This window comes from Schistocerca nitens, chromosome 2, assembly GCF_023898315.1.
Source record: "Schistocerca nitens isolate TAMUIC-IGC-003100 chromosome 2, iqSchNite1.1, whole genome shotgun sequence".
Classification (NCBI taxonomy): domain Eukaryota; kingdom Metazoa; phylum Arthropoda; class Insecta; order Orthoptera; family Acrididae; genus Schistocerca; species Schistocerca nitens.
Genome location: NC_064615.1, coordinates 638,237,185 through 638,259,912, shown reverse-complemented (window position 1 = coordinate 638,259,912; position 22,728 = coordinate 638,237,185). Strand labels below are relative to the sequence as shown.

The 22,728-nt window shown below is 39.9% G+C and overlaps 1 protein-coding gene across 1 annotated transcript in view; it reads right to left on the bottom strand.

The window, feature by feature from the left end:
* Positions 1 to 311: 311 nt before the first annotated feature.
* The window catches only part of LOC126234529 (brachyurin-like), a 40,354-nt gene continuing 17,937 nt past the window's right edge, over positions 312 to 22,728 (bottom strand). Inside the window, exons 4-7 of the mRNA XM_049943223.1 lie at positions 21,465 to 21,643; positions 14,146 to 14,244; positions 2,901 to 3,040; positions 312 to 540 (exon numbers count right to left, since the gene is read on the bottom strand). Coding sequence (XP_049799180.1) covers positions 367 to 540; positions 2,901 to 3,040; positions 14,146 to 14,244; positions 21,465 to 21,643 — 592 coding nt within the window. The 3' untranslated portion in view covers positions 312 to 366. The remainder of the gene's footprint in view (positions 541 to 2,900; positions 3,041 to 14,145; positions 14,245 to 21,464; positions 21,644 to 22,728) is intronic.

The following is a 22,728-nucleotide window of genomic DNA, read 5'->3' as shown; positions in this document are numbered from 1 at the left end:
AAAGAAATCTGTAAATTTAATCATTTGCCCTTTATACTATACTGTGTACCCACAATAAATGAATTTCGTTACTTGCTCTCCTTCCTGGCGCTACAGCTTTATGGATCAGTTTGTTCGGTTTATTGTTGTGCAAATTGTTTCTCTTTTCAAGTGTGTGTTTGTGTTTCTTTCGAAGGTCACAAACAGTCCAAAGCGTGCCAAAGTTCTGTAAATATACCAAAGGTGTACTGTTGTCAGGGGGAGACTCTACTAGCGAAGGTGGAATTAAGTTAATACAACCATAAGCACGAACTGAATTTATTAGCATCCACAATATCATGTGTGTCACTCGCACGTGCTAGACAGCTCCGTCGTTGGCGCCCCGTCTCACGAGATGGTGACGCCGGCATTCTCGCCGATCCAGTCGAGGAAGGCTGTGACGCGCATGAAGACGTCGGGCTGGCCGGACTCACAGTCGTTGGCCGTGCCCCACGAGACGACCCCCACCACCAGCGGCTCGCCGTCCGACCCAGTCACCGCCAACGGGCCACCGCTGTCGCCCTGTAACCAGAAAAGTCGGCTGTTCATGTCTGCAGATGTAGACCCCTTAACTATCACTATCCGCTTGATATAATCCAGATCATGATCCGTCTCTGACGGACATTTCTACATCTCCGTCAACAAATTCAAAACTTCACTCAACGCAATAGAAGCCATAGTTCATCATGCACTCCTGTGTTTCATTTATACTAATGGCAACCGAACTAGAATTGTACCACACAACCCTGGTCGCTGACGGTATTGTAACTTATAATTCTCATAGGAATTTCAGTTGCATTACTATGAATTTAATCCGACACCTTGAGAAAATCACACAATGGTATATGCTGTGAAATATCAAAATTAACACAAATGAAACCGAAGCAGTCAGATGTACATTACAATGAAGAACCCATGCTGGACAAGTTCAGTTGTATGATACTGCTGTGCCAATACTTCCAATGCTGACAATAACATCGCCGTGCGGGATTAGCCGAGCGGTCTTAGGCGCTGCAGCCATAGATTGTGCGGCTGGTCCCGGCGGAGGTTCGAGTCCTCCATTGGGCATGGGTGTGTGTGTTCGTCCTTAGGATAATTTAGGTTAAGTAGTGTGTAAGCTTAGAGACTGACGACCTTAGCAGTTAAGTCCTATAAGATTTCACACACATTTGAACATTTTTGAACAATAACATCGTGTCAATACTTGACTCTCATCCTGCTTGGAAATTTCATATTGCTAAAACAACGCAATGTTGTTTTTCCAACTTTACTCCACGATGAGAGGAGAAAGATTATCTATAAATAAAAAATTAATGCTACGGAATACGTATCTCAACGTATGGATGCAAACTATAGATGATTCCCTCTGACGTCGACATATTCTACAGTCAAGTCCTACAAAATAAAACCCTCACAGTATTACCGCCACCCCCACGGTTCCAATTAAACCAACGTATTCAGTCCATATCAGTGCAGTGATTAGCACAGTGGAGTAGAATTTGGGAGGTCGACGGTTCAAATTCGCTCCCGGCCGTCCAGATCTGCATTTCCCGTGATTCCCCTAAAGCGTTCCACACAGATGCCGGGATGGTTCCTTCGAAAGGACACGGTCGATTTCCTTCCCTGTTTTCGAAACAATCGGAGCTTGTTATCTGTCCTTAATGAGTTCGTTGTCGATGAGATATAAATATCTGATTTTTATTCTTCCTTATATCTCATCATTTATTGGAACAAAAGCCACAGTGTTTTTCAAAAAATCTGCTGTCTCCCTTCACTAGGCTAACAGCCTCTCTTGCCTCTGTTAAAAATGCCTTCAATCAAACCTACTGAATCAACCACTGTTGCTTTAGATTCTGTATCTATTTCTCTTTCTAATGACTCCGTGTCATTATTATGTCTCTCCATAATAACCATTTCGTAAATGTTGTCTCATGTCAGAAACCATAATTTTAATGGGGCTTCAATCATTAAATGGGCTTGAGGCCAATGAAGACTGTTGTTGTCTGAAAATACAAACAATATTTTCTCCGAAAACTGCAACACAGCAATGATATTTGTGAGAGAAGTGAACATTGTAGTACAGTCTGGGTACTTCAGAATACACACGCGATCAGGATTACGGAATAATACTCAGTCTTTGAGAATTCCGTATGATATGAAGCAGCATGTAATGAGAGTCGAAAAAATAGAGGGTTTTGGGGGGAATTAGCTTACGAGACGTGAAGTACTCTGATTAATTGTCAACAGCAATTTTGCTCAAACGTTACAGCACTTTTGGAATTATGTGGTAGTCGGAGTCCGTGTATCCACAAATTAAACGCAGCTGTAAAACAACATGTCCAGCATGTCTTCTAGGGAACTAATTTTCATCGTGGAGCGAAAACCACTTACGTATTGCATGTAAATGACAAATCTACACGGATATTGTAGAAAACTCGGCCGTTGGTAATCCAAAACAGCGGCAGAAGCTAGCTTTCTTACATGGACATTAATTCACGCTCGCATTCCTTGAGGTAGCAAAAGAAATCATAGCAGGTTGACATGTGCCAGATATCATTTGATCTTCCTTAAATTTCTAACAAGGAAACGTTAGAACTCCATATTTATTCCAAAATGGAATACCTCGTTCTTACGCGTTTAAAGGGTGCAGAGCAAACTCACGGCCATATCGGGACTGATTTGTATGAGGGAAGTAATTTTAAGAGGAGAGACTACTTAAATAGGCGACGGCGGTGTCGATGATCGAGGCGACTCTGTGAAGAATTTAATGAAAACATGTGGCGAATCGTGTGCAATGTATTTCTGTAGTACCTTCGATAAACTTTCTGGTGTAAGAAAATGTCCCTTACTATCCGAATGTTCTTTGTGGAACGAATACTTACATTGCAAGTATGCTGGCCATTAGTGCCCATTGCACAGATCGCATTGGAATCGACAAGTTCACCGTATATAGCCTGGCAGTCTGCGTTATCCCAGATCTGTACATCAGCGTATTGAAGGTATCCAGCAACAGTCCATGCATCTGGAAACAAGGTAAAGAGTGCAAATATGAATACGTCAGCATGACAACTTCACTTTCTAGGACATGCGAATGTATGATATAATAAAATGAGATTTTTTATCTTCTCCAAGCGCCATGATATAATAAAATGAGATTTTTTATCTTCTCCAAGCGATACTTTAAATTTATTGTAAATCATTATATGAAATTATTGGGCATTGCCTCGCAGAACTTATGTTAAGTCTCTGAAAGCAGTGTTATTTACATCTGATGTTTAAAACTATGTATATAGTATTACAACTAAATCAAGTGTAATAAGTCTAGATATAGGCAAAGTAAAATATACATTTCACTCGTTTACATAATTTTTACTTCCTTCTATATTGCTTTCCGCTGCTCACGTAATGGTACATGACCTGATTAGCATCACTATAATGTGAGACGAATTGCAATAGTTTCATTATTCAATTTCATTTCAATGTTTCTTCCACATCACACTTTGAGTTGTGCCATGATCAGAATCTGTAAAATAAAACAGGGAAAGCAACATGAAAAGTCAGTGTTCTTGCTTACATAACACTCATGAGGTCATTCTAGGATATTGCTCAAATGGGTGGGAGCCATACCATACTAGACTAGCAGAGGTTATTGAATGAGTGCAAAGAAAGGTAGGACGAATGCTCGAAGCATTCTTTTAGCTATGTGAATGCATCATGAAGATGCTGAAAAGCCTAAACTTACAAACACTCTTAATACGGAAGGGAACTATTCTGCATAATGCTATTTGCAATGTCTGTTTTTGGGTTTAGTATATAATGTCTTTAAGATGTGCATACAGGTTTGAAGACCTGGCATTGCTACGATCAACAGCTATATGAAACGGAAGAAATGTATTCGGAATTGCGAATGCAGTCATAATGCAACTCCACCATTAGTGAGAAACGAAAATCTGTGCCAGATCAAAGCTCAACCCCAGATTTCCTGCTTTACATGTGTGGTCGCTGTTGTATCATGTATCGATACCACGCCATGAGAATCATTACATTGGTAATGGGATTGAAAGTTTCCGTTGAATGTCAATAGCGGTTGTGTGGAATCAAGCGGCCCCAGCGGTGTGTGCCAGATAAGCCACACCTTCACTGGCTCTGTACCATGAGCGCCCTCTGCCACCACGATAAAGGGCGGTTGGCAGCAATGACTAAACCCACTCACACTCGCAGCCACATCGCCACATGTCGCTAAGCTAACGCCGGCAGATCTCGGCCCTGACACCATAGTTCCTGCAGTAGTCCAGAACAACTCATCTATGTTGACATCAGTAGCTGGACTCCATTCTTGTTGCATCATTTGTTATCCATCTTCCTACATTTGGAGACATACAAGTTAAGTAAATGTTCTGTTTACTGTGTTACTTGTTCCCTAATCATTTCCGGTCTTGTTCAGCTTTCCCACGATGGCAGTTGACACACCACTCCGTAGCCCACCTCTACTTACCACTGTGAAGGGATACACAACAATCGCCTTAACCACTTTGGCTATCCGAATATGCTATTATGTACGCATGTCTGAAGGACATTGCACAGAACATCGAAAACACAGCATTGCAAATAGTATCACATGCCTAGACAGGCCACAACAATAATAATAAGGTCTCGCTCTGTGCAGGAACCACAGCAATTGTACGAGTGCAAGACATAGGCACTCAGTGACGTATGTAAATTTTGGTCGGTCCTGGACACGTGCTTGGACAGCCAAAGTGGTTAAGGCAACTGACTGCATAAAACAGAAAATCTAAGTTTGGGCCCTGGTATGGCACCGAATTTCATTTGTCACTAAATAATTGTGAGTTGCAGTCTAATCGTATTCACAATTCTGAATTCATTTCTCCTATTTCGCGAAAACCTCTCTTCTTATATGGTCTCAAGAACCAGTACATACATACATACATTAATCCTTGTTCCATAGATCATGAATATGACATTTCGTAATGATTTGGAATGCGTCACTTTAAAATAAGTTTTCTGTACACAAATTCATTTATTAATTTTTTTACAGTTATTACTTCATATCTAAGAATTCATCTACTGAGTAGAAGGAGTTGTCAATCAGAAATTCTTTTAATTTGCTTTGATATATTGGTTGGCTATCTGTCAGACTTTTAATACTATTTGCAAATGACCAAAGATTTTTTTGGCAGCATAATTTACCCCTTTCTGTGTCAAGTGAGATTTAATCCAGAATAGTGAATATCATCCTATCTTCTAGTGTTGTAGCTATGCACGTCGCTGTTATTTTTGAATTGGGATGGGTTATCAATGACAAATTTCATAAGTGAATATATGTATTGTGAAGGTACTGTGAATATCCCAAGTTCCTTAAATAAAAGTCTGCTAGTTGATATTGGATGGGCTCCAGCTATTATTCTGATTACACGCTTTTGTGCAATGAATACTTTCTCTCTGAATGAAGAATTGCCCCAAAATATGATGCCATATGAAAGCAGTGAATGAAAATAGGCAACATAGGATAATTTACTGACATGTTTACCACCAAAATTTGCAATAACCCTAATAGCGTAAGTAGCTGAGCCTAACCATTTCATGAGATCATCGATGTATTTCTTTCAATTCAATTTCTCATGAAACCACACACCCAGAAATTTTGAGTATTCTACCTTAGCAACAGACATCCGTTCATAGTCTATATTTATCAATGGTGTTATGCCATTTACTGTACAGAATTGTATAAACTGTGTTTTGTCAAAATTTAGTGAGAGTCCATTTGCAGAGAACCACTTAATAATTTTCTGAAAGGCATTATTTGCAATTTCCTCAGCTGATTCTTGCTTCTTGGGTGTTATTATTACACTTGTATCATCAGCAAAAAGAACTAACTTTGCATCTTCATGAATACAGAGTGTAAAGTCGTTAATATATATGAAGAACAATAAGGGACCCAAGACTGAACCCTGTGGGACAGCATTCTTGATACCTCCCCAGTTAGAGGACTCTGCTGGTTTTTGTAGACTATCTGTACTTTTAATTTCAACCGTCTGCATTCTTCCAGTTAAGTATGAATTAAACCATTTGTGCACTGTCCCACTCATACCACAATACTTAAGCTTATCTAGAAGAACTTCATGATTCACACAATAAAAAGCCTTTGAGAGATCACAAAATATCCCAATGGGTGATGTTCGGTTAATCATTGCATTTAATATTTGACCAGTGAAAGCATAAATAGCATTTTCTGTTGAACAGCCTTTCTGAAAACCAAACTGACATTTTCTTAGTACTTAATTCTTACAAATATGTGATGCTACTCTTGAATACATTACTTTTTCAAGAATCATGGAGAAAGCTGTCAGAAGTGAGATTGGGTAGTAGCTGTTAGCATCAGATCGATCCTCTTTGTTATGCAATGGTTTAACAATAGCATATTTCTGTCTATCTGGAAAAATTCCCTGTTTGAGTGAGCTACTACATATATGGCTGAGAATCTTACTTATTTGTTGGAAACAAGCTGTTAGCACTCTGTTGGAAGAGCCATCAATTCCATGTGAGCTTTTACATTTGAGTGAATTTATTATTTTCCTAATTTTAGTAAGAGAGGTCGGTTGAATTTCAATTTTATCAAATTGTGTAGGTACTACCTCTTTCATATACTGGCTTGCATTTTCTATTGAATAGCTGGAATCTATTTTCTCTACAACACTTAAAAAATGATTATGAAAAATGTTTTCTACTTCTGACTTCTAGTTAACAAACTTTTCATTGTGTTTGATAGATATACAGTCTTCCTGTGCTCTCAGTTGCTCTGTTTCTCTTTTCACAATATTCCCAATTGTTTTAATGTTATTATGAGATGTGCTAACCTCAGACATAATGCACATACTTCTGGACGTGTTAATGACTTTTCTTAATACAGTGCAGTAGTTTTTATATCATTTCATTGTTTTGGGATCATTACTCCTCCTAGCTATAAGATACATTTCCGTTTTCTGTTTACAAGATATTTTTATCCCTTTAGTAAGCCATGGCTTTTTATATGGTTTCTTACAATTATATTTCACTGTTTTCTAAGGGAAACTGTTTTCAAATATACTCACAAAGGTATCGTGAAATAGGTTAAATTTTAAATTAGCATCATGTTCCCTGTATACCTCATCCCAGTCTAACTGTTGCAAGATTTCCCCAAAATTTTGAAGTGTTAAATCGTTAATGGAATGCACTATTTTGGAGGACTGTTTTGAGTTACTTTATGGAGCTGTGTCATATATTGTAACTAGCTGTGCATCATGATCAGACAGACCATTCTTAACAGGAAATGATTTTATTTGATTAAATTTATTTTGGTCTATGAAAACGTTATTTATTAGTGTGCTGCTTTCCTCTACCACCAAAGTAGGAAAATCAATAACTGATGTCAAACTGCAAGAAACAAGTAATACTTCAAGGTTAAGCTTTCTATCTGACTCTTTCGGAAAATCTACTTTGAAATCCCCACAAACAATAATTTGCTTTCCATTGTCTGACAGGCAGCACAACAAAGAGTCTAAGTTTTTCAAATACAGTTGAAAATTTCTCAGTGGGGACCTGTACACAGCTACAATTATGAAAGTGCCTTTATTTAGTTTAAGCTCACATGCACATGCTGCTATGTGTTGCTCTACACAAAATTTTTTAGTTTCCAATTTTCCACACTGTGACTGATTTTAACATATATGGCAACTCCTCCTCTCTCCATAGTGTCTCTACTTATATGACCTATAAGCTTATATCCACCTACATTTACCATTTCAATACCTGTGACTATATGGTGTTCAGACAGGCATAGTACATCTATTCCACCCTCAGTTTCTAAATCTTCTATACAAACAAGAAGCTCATCTACTTTGTTTTTTAATCCCCTGATGTTCTGAAGAATAGTGAAGAATCTAGAAATACACTGCAATCATCTGCTTATGGATCCTGTATCATTCATTTCAAGACCCTTACGTGAGTGGCATAGGAACAAGTCCTAGTATGTAGTACAATTGCCGGCAGTCTGTGTTGATACATTACATTAGTACTTGTTCCTTAGATAAGGGATATGACATTTTGTGATGATATCTCAAATGGTTCAAATGGCTCTGAGCACTATGGGACTCAACTGCTGAGGTCATTAGTCCCCTAGAACTTAGAACTAGTTAAACCTAACTAACCCAAGGACATCACAAACAGCCATGCCCGAGGCAGGATTCGAACCTGCGACCGTAGCGGTCTTGCGGTTCCAGACTGCAGCGCCTTTAACCGCACGGCCACTTCGGCTGGCTTTGTGATGATGTGTGACATGTCAGATTCACATAACATTTCTTTACACTATATTACTTTTTTTCGTTTGCGATTTTATATCTGAACGTTCATGTATTGAGTAAGAGAAGTTGTCATTCAGAAATTCTTTTAATGTGTTCTTAAATGCTGGTTGGCTATCAGTCAGACTTTAAATGTTATTTGGCAAATGACCAAGGACTTTTGTGGCAGCATATTCAGCCCTTTCTGTGCCAGTCAGATTGAATGGAGAATGCTGAAGATCATCCTTTCTTCTGTGGTTGTAGCTATGCATTTTGGTTTTAATTCTGAACTGGGATGGGTTATTAATAACAAATATCATATGTGAATGTATCTGTTGTGAAGGTATCGGTACCGTAATTTTGGATGAGCTCCAGCTATTACTCTGGTTACACACTTTTGTGCAATGAATACTTTTTCTCTTAATGATGAATAGCTGATGAATAGCTAACACTTGGTTCAAGAATCATGAAAGAAGGTTGTATACGTGGAAGAGGCTTGGAGATACTGGAAGGTTTCAGATAGATTATATAATGATAAGAAAGAAATTTAGGAACTAGGTTTTAAAATGTAAGACATTTCCAGGGGCAGATATGGACTCTGACCACAATCTATTGGTTATGAATTGTAGATTAAATCTGAAGAAACTGCAAAAAGGTGAGAATTTAAGGAGATGTATTAAAACTGAAGAAACCGCAAAAAGGTGAGAAATTAAGGAGATGGGACCTGGATAAACTGACAGAATAATAGGTTGTAGAGAGTTTCAGGGTGAGCATTAGGGAACAACTGACAAGAATTGGGGAAAGAAGAAGAATGGGTAGCTTTGAGAGATGAAATAGTGAAGGTAGCAGAGGATCAAGTAGATAAAAAGACGAGGCTAGTAAAAATCCTTGGGTAACAGAAGATTTATTGAATTAAATTGATGAAAGGAGAAAATATAAAAATGCAGTAAATGGAGCAGGCAAAAAGGAATACAAATGTCTCAAAAATGAGATCGACAGGAAGTGAGAAATCGCTAAGCAGGGATGGCCAGAGGATAAATGTAAGAATGTAGAGGGATATATCACTAGGGGTAAGATACATACTGCCTACAGGAAAATTAGAGATACCTTTGGAGAAAAGAGCACCACTTGCATGACTATCAAGAGCTCAGATGGAAACCCAGTTCTAAGCAAAGAAGAGAAAGTAGAATGGTGGAAGGAGTATATATAGGGTCTACCCAAAGGCGACGTACTTGAGGGCAATATTATGGAAATGGAAAAGGATGTAGATGAAGATGAAATTGGAGATATGATAGTGTGTGAAGAGTTTGACAGAGCACTGAAAGACCTAAGTCAAAACAAGGCCCTGGGAGTAGACAACATTCCATTAGAACTACTGACAGCCTTGGGAGAGCCAAACCTAGCAATTCTCTACCATCTGGTGAGCAAGATGTATGAGACAGGCGAAATACCGCCAGACTTCAAGAAGAATATAATAATTCCAATCCCAAAGAGAGCAGGTGTTGATAATGTGAAAATTATCGAACTATCAGTTTAATAAATCATGGCTGCAAAATGCTAACACAAATTATTTACAGACGAATGGAAAAACTGGTAGAAGCAGACCTCGGGAAATATCAGTTTTGATTCCATAAAATTTTGGAACAAATGAGGCAATACTATCCCAACGACTTATCTTAGAAGATAGATTAAGGAAAGCAAACCTATGTTTCTAGCATTTGTAGACTCTTTCAAATTCTGAAGGTGGCAGGGGTCAAATACAGGGAGCGAAAGACTATTTACAATTTGTGCAGAAACCAGATGGCAGTTATAAGAGTCGAGAGGAGTGAAAATGAAGCAGTGGTAGACTCTTTCAAATTCTGAAGGTGGCAGGGGTCAAATACAGGGAGCGAAAGACTATTTACAATTTGTGCAGAAACCAGATGGCAGTTATAAGAGTCGAGAGGAGTGAAAATGAAGCAGTGGTTTGGAAGGGAGTGAGATAGGATTGGTGCCTATCCCTTATGTTATTCAATCTGTATATTGAGCAAGCAGTAAAGGAAACAAAAGAAGAACTCGGAGGAGGAATTAAAATCCATGGAGAAGAAATAAAAACTTTGAGGTTTGCCAGTGACATAGAGTCTCTGTCTGATACAGCAAAGGACCTGGAAGAGCAGTTGAACGGGGTGGATAGTGTCTTGAAGGTAGGATATAAGATGAACATCAACAAAAGCCAAACGAGGATAATGGAATGTTGTCGAATTAAATCATGTGATGCTGAGGGAATTAGATTAGGAAATGAGAGACTTAAAGTAGTAGATGAGTTTTGCTATTTGGGCAGCTAAATTACTGATGCTGGTCGAAGTAGAGAGGATATAAATTGTAGACTGGCAATGGCAAGGAAAGCGTTTCTGAAGAAGAGAAATTTGTTAATATCAATTGTAGATTTAAGTGTCAGGAAGCCTTTCTCTGAAAATGTTGCCATGTTTGGTTCAAAATGGTTCAAATGGCTCTGAGCACTATGGGACTCAACTGCTGAGGTCATAAGTCCCCTAGAACTTAGAACTAGTTAAACCTAACTAACCTAAGGACAACACACACATCCGTGCCTGAGGCAGGATTCGAACCTGCGACCGTAGCGGTCGCGCGGTTCCAGTCTCTAGCGCCAGAACCGCTCGGCCATAAGCGGCCGGCCCATGTTTGGAGGCGAAACATGGACGATAAATAGTTTAGACAAGAAGAGAACAGAAGCTTTCGAAATGTGGTGCTACAGAAGAATGCTGAAGATTAGATGGGTAGATCACATAACTAATGAGGAGGTATTGAATAGAATTCGGGAGAAGAGGAGTTTGTCGCTAACTTGACGAGAAGACGGAATCGATTGGTAGGACATGTTCTGAGGCATCAAGAGATCACCAATTTAGTACTGGAGGGCAGCGTGGAGAGTAAAAATCGTAGAGTGATGGAAAGAGATGAATATATTAAGCAAATTCAGAAGGATGTAGGCTGCTGTAGGTACTGGGAGACGAAAAAGCTTGCGCAGGATAGAGTAGCATGGAGAGCTCCATCAAATCAGTCTCTGGGCTGAAGACCACAACAACAACAACAATAACAGATGAATTACCATAAAATATGATGCCATATGAAAGCAGTGAATGAAAACAGGCATAATAGGTTAATTTACTGATATGTTTATCATCATAATTTGCAAAAAACCTAGCTGCATAAGTAGCTGAATTCAAACATTTCAGCAAATCATCAATGTGTTTCTTCCACATGAATTTCTCATCAATGTACACATGCAGAATTTTTGAATATTCTGCCTTAGCAACAGACTTCGGTTGAAAGTCTGTAAATGGGTTTATACAATTTCTTGTACAGAACTGTATAAACTACGTTTTACAAAACTTAGTGAGAGTCCATTTGCAGAGAACCACTTGGTAATTTTCTGATTATTTAGTGTTTCCTCAGCTAATGCTTCGTCGTTGGGCGTGATAACGATACTTTTATCATCAGCAAAAAGAACCAGATTTGCATCTTCGTGAATATAGTGTGGCAAGTCATTAATACGTATTAAGAACAATAAGAGACCCAAGGGTGTTGGACACCACTTTTGATATCTCCCTAGTTAGAGAACGTTGCTGGTTTTTGCCAACTATCTGTAATGTTAATTTCAACCTTCTACAGTCTTCCAGTTAAATACGAATTAAAACATTTGTGCAGAATCTCATTCATACACAATACTTACGGTTTCATAGAAGAATTTCATGATTCACACAGCCGAAAGCCTTTGAGACAACACAGAAAATCCCACTGGGTGATGTTTGGTTATTCAGAGCATTTAATATTTTATTAGTAAAAGCGTATATAGCATTTTCTGTTGAAAAGCCGTTCTGAAAACCATTCATTTATACAAATGTGTGAAGTTACTCTTCAAAACATTATTTTTTTTCAAGAATTTTGGATAAAGTTGCCAGAAGCTAGATTTTTGCGGTAGTTGTTAACATTAGATCTATCCCCTTTTTTATGCAATGATTAACAATAGCATATTTCAGTTTGTCTGGAAAAATGCTCTGTTTCAGTGATCTACTACAAACATGTCAGAGATTCTTCCTTATCTGATGGGAACAAGCAATTATTACTCTTTTGGAAATGACATCAATTCCATGTGAGCTTTTATTTTTGAGTGAATTTATTACTTTCCTAATTTTAGCAAAAAAGGGCGGCTGCATTTCAATTTTATCATATTACATAGATATTGCCTCTTCCATATAGAGCCTTGCATTTTCTGATGAACAGCTGGATCCTATTTTCTCTACAACACTTAGAAGACAATTATTAAAAATATTTTTTCTGACTTTTTGATGGCAAATTTTTCAATAATTCTGACAGAATCACAGTCTTTTTATGCTCTTAGATGCACTGTTTTCCTTTTACCAGTATTACAAATTGTTTAAATTTTATTATCAGAGGCGCCAACCTTAGACATGATGTACATGCTTCTGGATTTTTTCATGACTTTTCTTAACACAGTGCAGTAGCTATTATAACATTCGACTATCTCTGGATCATTACTCACTTCAGCTACAAGATACGTTCCCTTTCCTGTACACAAGATTTTTTATCACTCTAATAAGCCTCAGCGTTTTAGATGGTTTCTTACTATCACGTTTCACTGTTTTCTTAGGGAAACTATTTTGAAATATGCTCGTAAAGGTATGATGGAATAAGTTAAATTTTAAATTAGCATCTGGTTCCCTGTACACCTCATAACGGTCTAATTCTTGCAAGCTTTCCTTAAAATTTGGAATTGTTAATTCGTTAATTGAACACACTATTTTGGAGGACTGTTTTACTTTATTGCATGGCGCTATGTCATATACTTTAACTATATGTGCATCATGATCAGAAAGACCATTCTTAACAGGAACAGTTTTTTTTGATTATATTTATATTTGTCTATAAAAACAATATCTAGCAGTGTGCTGCTTTCCTGTACTTTCCGAGTAGTCAAACTGAAACCACCAAGTAATACTTAAAGGTCATTCCTTCTATCAGGCTCTTTCAGAAAATCTATATTTAAATCCCCAAACGCAATAATTTGCTTTGTTTTGCAGATAGCACAACAAATAATTAAAGTTTTTCAGAAGCAGTGAAAGTTTTCCAATGGTGATCTGTACACATCTACAATTATAAAAGTACCATTATTTATATTAAGCTTTCAGGCACATGTTTCTGTGTTTTGCTTTAAAAATGTTTTTTGTTTCCATCTTGCATATGGGGCTTGAAATGGCATAGTGAAATGCTGAAACTGGTAGCCTTCAAAATAAAATAAAATAACGTCTTAAAATAACAGCTGTTGGTGAGTTTCCTTGACATTGACTGTCTGTCAATAGTGTCTCTACTTACATGTGCTGAAAAATTATATCCAGCTACATTTACCATTTATATATGTCAAGTGATGTGATGTTCAGACAGGCATAGTACATCTATTCCACCCTCAGCTTCTAAATCTTCTAAACAAACAAGAGGCTCATCTACAGTGTCTTTTAATTCCCTGATATTCCAATGCAATATACTAACATTATTTTTCACTTACTTTTATGAGAATCTTGTGATGTTTTAATATCTGTAGTACCTGCCGGTCTGAGATTCTCATTAAGCTTAATTTCATTCAGTGTTGTATCATTGGATACTGATCTTAGCCTACAAAAGAGTTACTCCCATGAACTTTAGTACCTCTCCCCCCATTAAATATATTTCTATCTGTGATCTACGCAGTGTATATGTAGATGTAGACGCAGAAGCAGCTCACCGTTGCTGGTGAGTCCCCAGCCAGTGACGGTGGCGTCGGAGCCGGCGAACGTCTCGCTGACCTGCGACCTCGATGGCAGCTTGATAGGCTTCACGTAGTCTGCAACGAGAGGCACAAGCAAACGTTAGATAAAGTATTTCTATTGGTTCGTACACAACCAGCAGTATGATCACTGGAAATGGTCAGGAGAAGAAGCATTTCTCGTTTAAGGTATTTGAAATGAACATTTTCAGATTCTAATAGTGGGAGGAAAACATTATTTGGTAACGTAAACTTGACATAACTAGAGCTACAGAAGAAATAATGTTATTTGTAGCAAATGTCTTATTATTATTTATGTGATATACTAATATGATATATACGGTTGTTAATAAATGTATACGGTGCTATCAACAGCTTTGAAACGACGTAGTGATAGCTATGTCCTTCTAGGAACTTAGTTACAATCATAAACGCAGATCCCATACAAGGTAACACATTACTTTACTGAATGTTTTAAGTGAACTGAAAAGAAATTACACATTTCCTTAAAGAGAATCATGATTGTATGGTTGTGTATTAAACCAGAACTTCTCTACAATGATAAGTTTACTGTAACTGTACCTAAGGTAGACGGCCGTTCCACAAGAGGGAAAACTTCAAATGGTTCAAATGGCTCTAAGCACTATGGGACTTGACATAGGTCATCAGTCCCCTAGACTTAGAACTACTTAAACCTAACCAACTTAAGGACATCACACACATCCATGCCCGAGGCAGAATTCGAACCTGCGACCGTAGCAGCAGCGCGTTTCCGGACTGAAGCGTCTAGAATCGCTCGTCCATAGCGGCCGGCGGGGACAACTTCCAGGGCAATATACGTAAACTGGGAACATACGGTAGAAATATCGATGGATTGAGAATAGTGAACTGTGCAAGTTGCCCACATCAGACCCGCACTTTCGCACAACGCTATTTATTTGCAATTTGCACTAATACCAAAGCTTTAATATGTATTATTCGTATTTCTCCTGTTTCACACATTTTTCATTAGTTACAGCAATAGTGAATAACAGTTGCTGCTACGGATGCAAAGTAGAATACGCCAAAGACGGAAAACTTACTTTTCATGTACAGTGTTACAGCATAGGCAGCCACAACCATTGAATTTCACGGTAAACTGAACTTGAATAAAACCACAAACAGCTGTTAATTGGTGATTTATTGATACGACCGGTTTCGCTGCATTAAAGCAGCGTCTTCAGATGATACTGCATAGAAAGCGAAGCATCCTTGTAGTCCATAAAATTAAAATAATTAAAGAAGCCGACAACAATAAACCTAACTGAAAAGTAGCGTCACGTAGATTAACATACGAAAACGACCCAACGTTCGTACTCGCAGAATCCAGTCTCATTAAGAGGGAACGTAGATAACAAATAATAACTGGCAGCCGGCCGCGGTGGCCGATCGGTTCTAGGCGCTTCAGTTCGGAACCGCGTGACTGCTACGGTCGCAGGTTCGAATCCTGCCTCGGGCATGGATGTGTGTGATGTCCTTAGGTTAGTTAGGTTTAAGTAGTTCTAAGTTCTAGGGGACTGATGACCTCAGATGTTAAATCCCATAGTGCTCAGAGCCATTTGAACCATTTGAATAACTGGCTGAGCATTGGGGTAAATAGTGCAGGGGATAAGACACTATGGCAAAAAACGGTAATTAAATGTAACAGATATCATTTAAATATAATACAAGAAGCATAAAATTAGATACCATCAGTAGTGGTTAATTCTGAGAAACGTTAACCAATAATAGGCCCATTAGTAAAAAATTTTTTACAAAAACAGAAGGAAGAAGTTATGCAAGATTAAACATGGGGAAGCAAGAAGGTAGTTAAGGTATTTGGCCTCGTACTTCCATGTGCAGACTGCCTGCGAATGAAGGACTAAGAGTATTAAAAAACTTAAAAGGTTATAAACCTTACTTCAAACGTTCACCAATAGCGTAGTCGGAACCCAGGATGATCTTTCAGATAGTAGAACACTCCACTTATAATGGCAGACGTAAGAAACCAGAAGAACCGATAGACCAATACACGAAATTTACGTACCCTGCAGATGGTTGTCACGAGGGTAAAGTTGTGACGAGGGTAAAGCGCTGCAGGCGGTCAGCTGTATACTGAATTGTTGGGGATATCTATACGACCGGAGGGGCTAGCGAATGACGGAAGACCAGAACACGTGACAGGTGAGGCGGAATTCTGACTCCAAAGGTTGGGGAATACCTTAACAGTAGAACACTGTATCTAGGAACCAAATAACATAGCAAAAACGAACATGTGACTATCGTCAGGATAGCACACTGCATTACTGGGCTGTTAGAATATAAATAGTGAATGAATGAGGTACCAGAAATGAATAAAAAAAGTCGTGGGCTCGATGATATCCATGGCATCACTTTCCAGTCTATCGTTAACAACTCTGAGACCACTGTTTACCATAGGCTCCTGTACTATGGCAAGATTTCTGAGAAGACTGGTGTCAGTCTCATAGCAAACAATATTTCCCCGCGTATTTTATACCTCAGATGATTGGTTACAAATGTAGGCACAGAGTTCAGCAACTTGTAAATTTGATGTGTCTGGCGTTTATGGTATCCAACGTAGTGATTTTCCAAAGAGATATATTGGCCGGACTGGTAGGTCATTTAACACACTTTTCCGGGATCTTCTTAATTTGGCCAGCTCGCGTGCAGTCTTAAGCAAACATCTCCGCCACACCGGACATTTAGTTACAAACTTGGACTGTCTTTTATCTGTTGTGCACCGACAGGAGAAAGAGCTGATTCTCAACATCCTTGAGGAAGTTTAGATTGTTCGCAGAAAGAACACACTCCCATTGTGTTTTCAAACAATCGGCCGAACTAAGACACTGCGGTATTCTACGTAATTTTGAGTGTTTAAAAAGCAGAGTTTAATTCTTTGGACCTCAAGATTTTTTGTATTCACTTTTGGTACCTTATTCCCTCACTATTTACATTCTGGCATTCCACTAATGCAATATGCTATCCCAATAGCAGTCGCGTCTTCATTTTTTCTGTGATCTTTCGTTCTTAGATATAACGTTGTACTCTGAAAGCGTTCCCCAAACTTCGGAGCTCAAAATCCCGCTGCGCCCGTCACGTTTTGTGGTCTTCCATCGTTCACCACTCCCTCCAACCATGTGGCGACCCCCCCCCCCCCCCAACCCCCTAGTTTAGTATACACCTGACCGCCCCCGTGCTTTACCCTCGCTACAACCATTTCTTGCATTGGTATGTTTGGACACTCAAGTTATGTCAGACGGTTTATTAATCTGTTCTCTGGTTTCCTAGGTTCGCCATTAAAAATGGGTCGTTCTACTACGTGATACGTTCGTTCTCAGTTCCGACTTGTTTGTTATTGGCAAATGTCTTAAACAAAGTTTATAGTCTTTGATACTTTTAATCCTTCATCTGCAATCAATTTCCACATGGATGCACATGCAGGCCCAATAGCTTAATTAACTTCCAGCTTCTCGATTTTTAATCATGCATCACTTTTTTCCTATTAGTTTTTTTAATCCTTTTAGTAACGGGGTTGGTTAAATGATTACGTTTCTCAGATAGACGCTCTACTTAAGATATTTTATTTTGTGTTTCTTGTATTCTCTTTTAATCTTATTTATTTCATTTAACTACGGTTCTTCTTGCTATAGTGCCTCCTCTCTTGCACTGTTCGCCCCAATGCAATGCTCTCTATAATTTGTTGACTACTTCCCCTCATCATAATGTTTGGTTCTTTGACTACGAAAGTTGAGGGCGTCTCCGTTTGCTAATTATGTGACACTACTGTAAATAGAATGAAATTTTCACTCTACAGCGGAGTGTTCGGCTGATATGAAACTTCCTGGCAGATTAAAACTGTGTGCCGGACCGAGACTCGAACTCGGGCCCTTTGCCTTTCGTGGGCAAGAGCACTTGCCCGCGAAAGGCAAACGTCCCGAGTTCGAGTCTCGGTCCGGCAGACAGTTTTAATCTGCCAGGAAGTTTCACTACTGTAAATACTTTTCATTTAGTTTCATTTTTAGTGGCTATCCTTCTTTTTTAACTTGTATAGAGTACAAGCTTGCTTTACTTTCTATGCACTATCACCTAAAGATGCTGCTTTAATGTAGCAAAACTGGTCTTGTGAAAAAATTATCAGTTAACAGTTGATCGTGGTTTTATTCAAGTTCAGTTTACCATTGCTTTTCGTCGATTACTACCACAAATCTGTAGTTACGGTTGTCATACTACCAACCTTTGATAATAAAAATGTCCCAACAGGCCTCTGAAGGCGCATCGGTGCCGACCGACCGCCGTGTGATTCTCAGTTCATAGGCGTCACTGAATGTGCATATGAAGAGGCATATGGTCAGCACACCACACTCCCAGCCGTTAGCAGTTTTCGTGAGCAGAGCGGTGAACCCTCAAATAGCTCCTCAGTTGACCTCATAAGAGCTGAGTGCAACACACTTGCCAACACCATCGGACGATCATCCATCTAAGTGCTAGCCAAGCCCGACTGCGCTCAACTTCGGTAATCTGGCGGGAACCGGTGTTATCACTGTGGCAACGCAGTTGGCCTCCTATCAATAACCGTTCATAACAATAAGAAGCATGTTGAAAAAGAACGATTTACACTGCTATAAGGAATTAATACCCTTCAGCCTGTCCATATAATTAAGAGATGTGTTTCTAGAGAAAGTATGTTGACATTAAGTCGATTTATAGACACTTGGAGCAAAATTCATCTGCGCATAAGACTTGCCTCTGACAATCTGAGTCATTTCCTGCGTACTTCACAAGTATCAAAGCCACTGTGTGTACTTTGAAATAGTCACGACCGAAAACTGTACTACTAGCACCTATGATGTACAGAATGTCTACCTGCATTTGCGATTAGGTCTAATATTTTACTTCCCTAAGGAAGAAGAAAAAAATAAAGAACATGTTACTCCACAAAGTATAGGGTTTCCGCTTTAAACTTAAACATTGTAGTTAGAGAACCACTGCTTAGAATGACATCAAATTTGAAAAGCATATTATTGACAGTGGGGGGGGGGGGGGAGAGGGGGAGGGGGGGGACGTCATGGAACACACACACGGTCACACACACACACACACACACACACATTCACTCACAACACACATGCGCGAAAATTTTACCAAAAGACAGCTCTTTAAGCGTCTTAACGTAAATGCGGTATGCAACAAGTGACAGATGAATCGTAACACAACAGCTGTGGTTTGGGTTGCTCATTACACCATCCGTACTGTTCAATATCTATGACTCCACAAGTTCGGCAGTCAGCAGTTGTGGCACACCTAGGTAAGACCATCCACCACGGCAACATCGTACGACATCAGATCGGAAAATCTAGGTCGAAAAACCACATAAAAAACAAAATGTCATCGGCCTTTATCTGCTATGAGACTGGAGCAAGACATGTTGAATATGCTGTCTACCGTTTTCTACAACAAGTTGAAAGTGAGAAACAATGTGTTCCACAACATATCGAAGTGCCTCAGGTGTCACGTTCAGAATGCGTTGCGCAATGCGTGCCTTCAGTTCAGCTACGTTGGTAACTGGAGCACTGAACACAACATCGTTCAGACAGTGGGAAGTCGCACGAATTAAGATCAGGTGATCTCGACGGTGAGGCCGTAGAGAAATGACGGCTGATAATTCTAGCGTTTTCGAAATGCCTCTGCAGCAGACGATTCACTGGCTGTGCAATGTGCTGGGGAACGCCATCTTGCATGACAATGATCTTACCCACACATCCACGCTGTTGAAGGGTTGGAATGGAACACGGATAGCGTTTAGCAGTGACGATACAGGTAATAGGATGCACAGGACTCATCTGCTAGAAAAATACGACTCTGCGACAAACGATGCCGCACGAGACAGTAAACTTTGAAGAATGAAGTAGTCTGCATATTGGCATGTCCTTGGAGATGGCAATGGGCTTCTTCTGTCCACAGAATGGTCCATGGTCATTCATAGTCCACCTCGATGCGAGCAAGAAATTCCAAAACGATCGTTTGTCTTGCTGGCAGGTCATCAGAAGGCAGCTTGTGAACATGGGTGATTTTGTAAGGACAGTAGTGCAGGATATTTTGTAGGATTTTATGCACCGTGCTCGCAGGCATGTCGACTGTTCGGGCAATTCCATGTGCACTGAATGTTTCCACACCACCGCTCGACCCCTCCTGCAATGCTGTGGCCACGTTTAGACACATGTCGTAAGAACTGCTTTCCTCCCTCTGATTACAGTACAATTAAAACAATCTTGTATTTTCGAATTTTGTAGTCATTTTCTCTAGATCCTTAGCAGACATTGGACCAATGCCATTTTTCAGAGTCTTCAGTGTCTGAAGATTTTACAGGGCTACTGGCGCATAGCCACCGTTACTGTAAAAGAGTTTTACTAGCAGCGGGCGAGTCTTCATAGAGACAGTTATGTTGGGCCTTCGAGACGTGTGCCGTGCATCTGTTGGTGTGGGTATTCTGACGCTTATAGCGACAGCTATTGGCCAAATTTTCGTTAAAAATTGTTGGTTCCGTGGCGTTTCACCCTGCGTCAGTAATATACCGTAGAAATTTGACTTCAACCTGAGCAGTTGTCCTCTTTCTACAGCGTTTTTAAACGGGAACTGTGATTAAGAGCAAAGTATAACAGTTTCGTCTATAAAAATATTTAAAAGTATGATAAATCAATAAATTCTGTGTGTCACAACTCCAAATTCGAAGTTTTCGAGTTACTTTCACTTTGGCGTACAAGGACACGATCTCACAATGCCGTCGCTGTCAAATTTCTTGAAAGAGACTCGATCACATGACAAAGTTCAATACAAAATTTAGAAAATAACGGTGGCTACCAATTTTTTCATGAAAAATAGAAAAATAAAAATAAAAATACTTCTTAGCTTTGTGATACTTGCCGCAAATAAAATCAAAGATTTAAGTCTACAGTAGCTCATTCCAATACGATTCGCTTGCGCAGAAACAATTGCACTTTTGAACGGGACCACCCTGTACTAGCAATATTATAACATTCAAAATCTTTCAGGCCAACCTCACGCTATATCTCATGCACTTGGCGTTGAATCCAGTGTTTGTCGGTGACAATACTGCCCTATGCGTGTGAATGCCAACTCCATAGATACTCATACCATAGAATTGTGACTCGGAAGCCATATCAACAGTAGGAACAAAAGTATCTAAGTATCTCTGACCTACATCTTAAAAACCTAGAAGACATTTCAGTGGAGACACTCACCGGTGATGGTGATGGGATCGGACCACAAGATGACGCCGACGTCATAGTAGGCGGCGTTGCCGTCCGGAGTGTAGAAGGCGTCGTTCTTGATGGCGTCGGTGGTGGCGAAGGACTGGCTGTTGTCCCCAGACGTGGGCCGCGACTCCAGGCCTCCGAGCAGAACGGTGAAGAACGAACCGCTGCAACAAGGCGCGACCAGAGGCTCAGTCACGCTTTACCTCAGCATGTCTCACGAGAAGGCCGACATACTGAATTAGGTATCAGAAATTGTTCGCAGTGGAAGATCATAATATGGTATATCCTTTTAATCGTCCTATGACCTTTGAAATGACAGGCATATCGGTAACTGACCGCGGAATAGAAAAATAAGAACAATAGATTTGTAATAGAAAGGCTTATGGAGCAGATGAAATACCTGTAAGATTCGACAGGGATTATACAAAAGAACTTGTTCCCTTTCTAGCAGCAGTTTAATGTACACTGCTGGCCACCGTAAATGCAACACCAAGAAAGACAAGAGGTAGCACAACAAGATTTATTTTGTAGATAACATGTTGACCAAGTATCAAATGATTACGTTTACAGACGTCTGTGACATGTGGTTCCTGCCAGAATCAGTAGCCAGAGTAGCCGCCATTGTTGGAGATCACCGCTGCCACACGTCTCGGCATTGAGTCAAAGAGACGTTGGATGTGTTCCTGGGGTACAGCAGCCCAAGCAGCTTCCACACGTTGCCAAAGATCATCTGGTGTGGCAGCTGGGGATGTAATCTGGGTCACTCGTTGAGCAACCATGGACCACATGTTTTCTATCGGCGAAAGATCCGGAGAGCGAGCCGGCCAGGGAAGCAATTCAATCTGGTTATTGACGAAGAACCTTTGGACAATGTGTGCCACGTGTGGTCGCGCATTATCCTGTTGAAATATGGCTGTGGCCGAGCCCTGAAGGTAAGGAAGGACAACTGGCTCCAGCACCTCGGATATGAAGCGCCGGCTATTTAAAGTACCGGCAATGCGTACTAGAGGCGTGCGAGAGTAATATCCAATACCGCCCCATACCATAATGCAAGACCAGTGTGGCGGCGCATAATGCAGCTGTCCAGCATCCTCTCTCCACGGTGTCTCCACACTCGAATCCGACCATCGTGGTGCTGCAGACAGAAGCGTGCCTCGTCAGTAAAGACAACGTCATTCCATTCTGCCGTCCACATCCGTCTGTCATCACACCATTGGCGACGGAGACGTCTGTGGTTCTGCGTCAATGG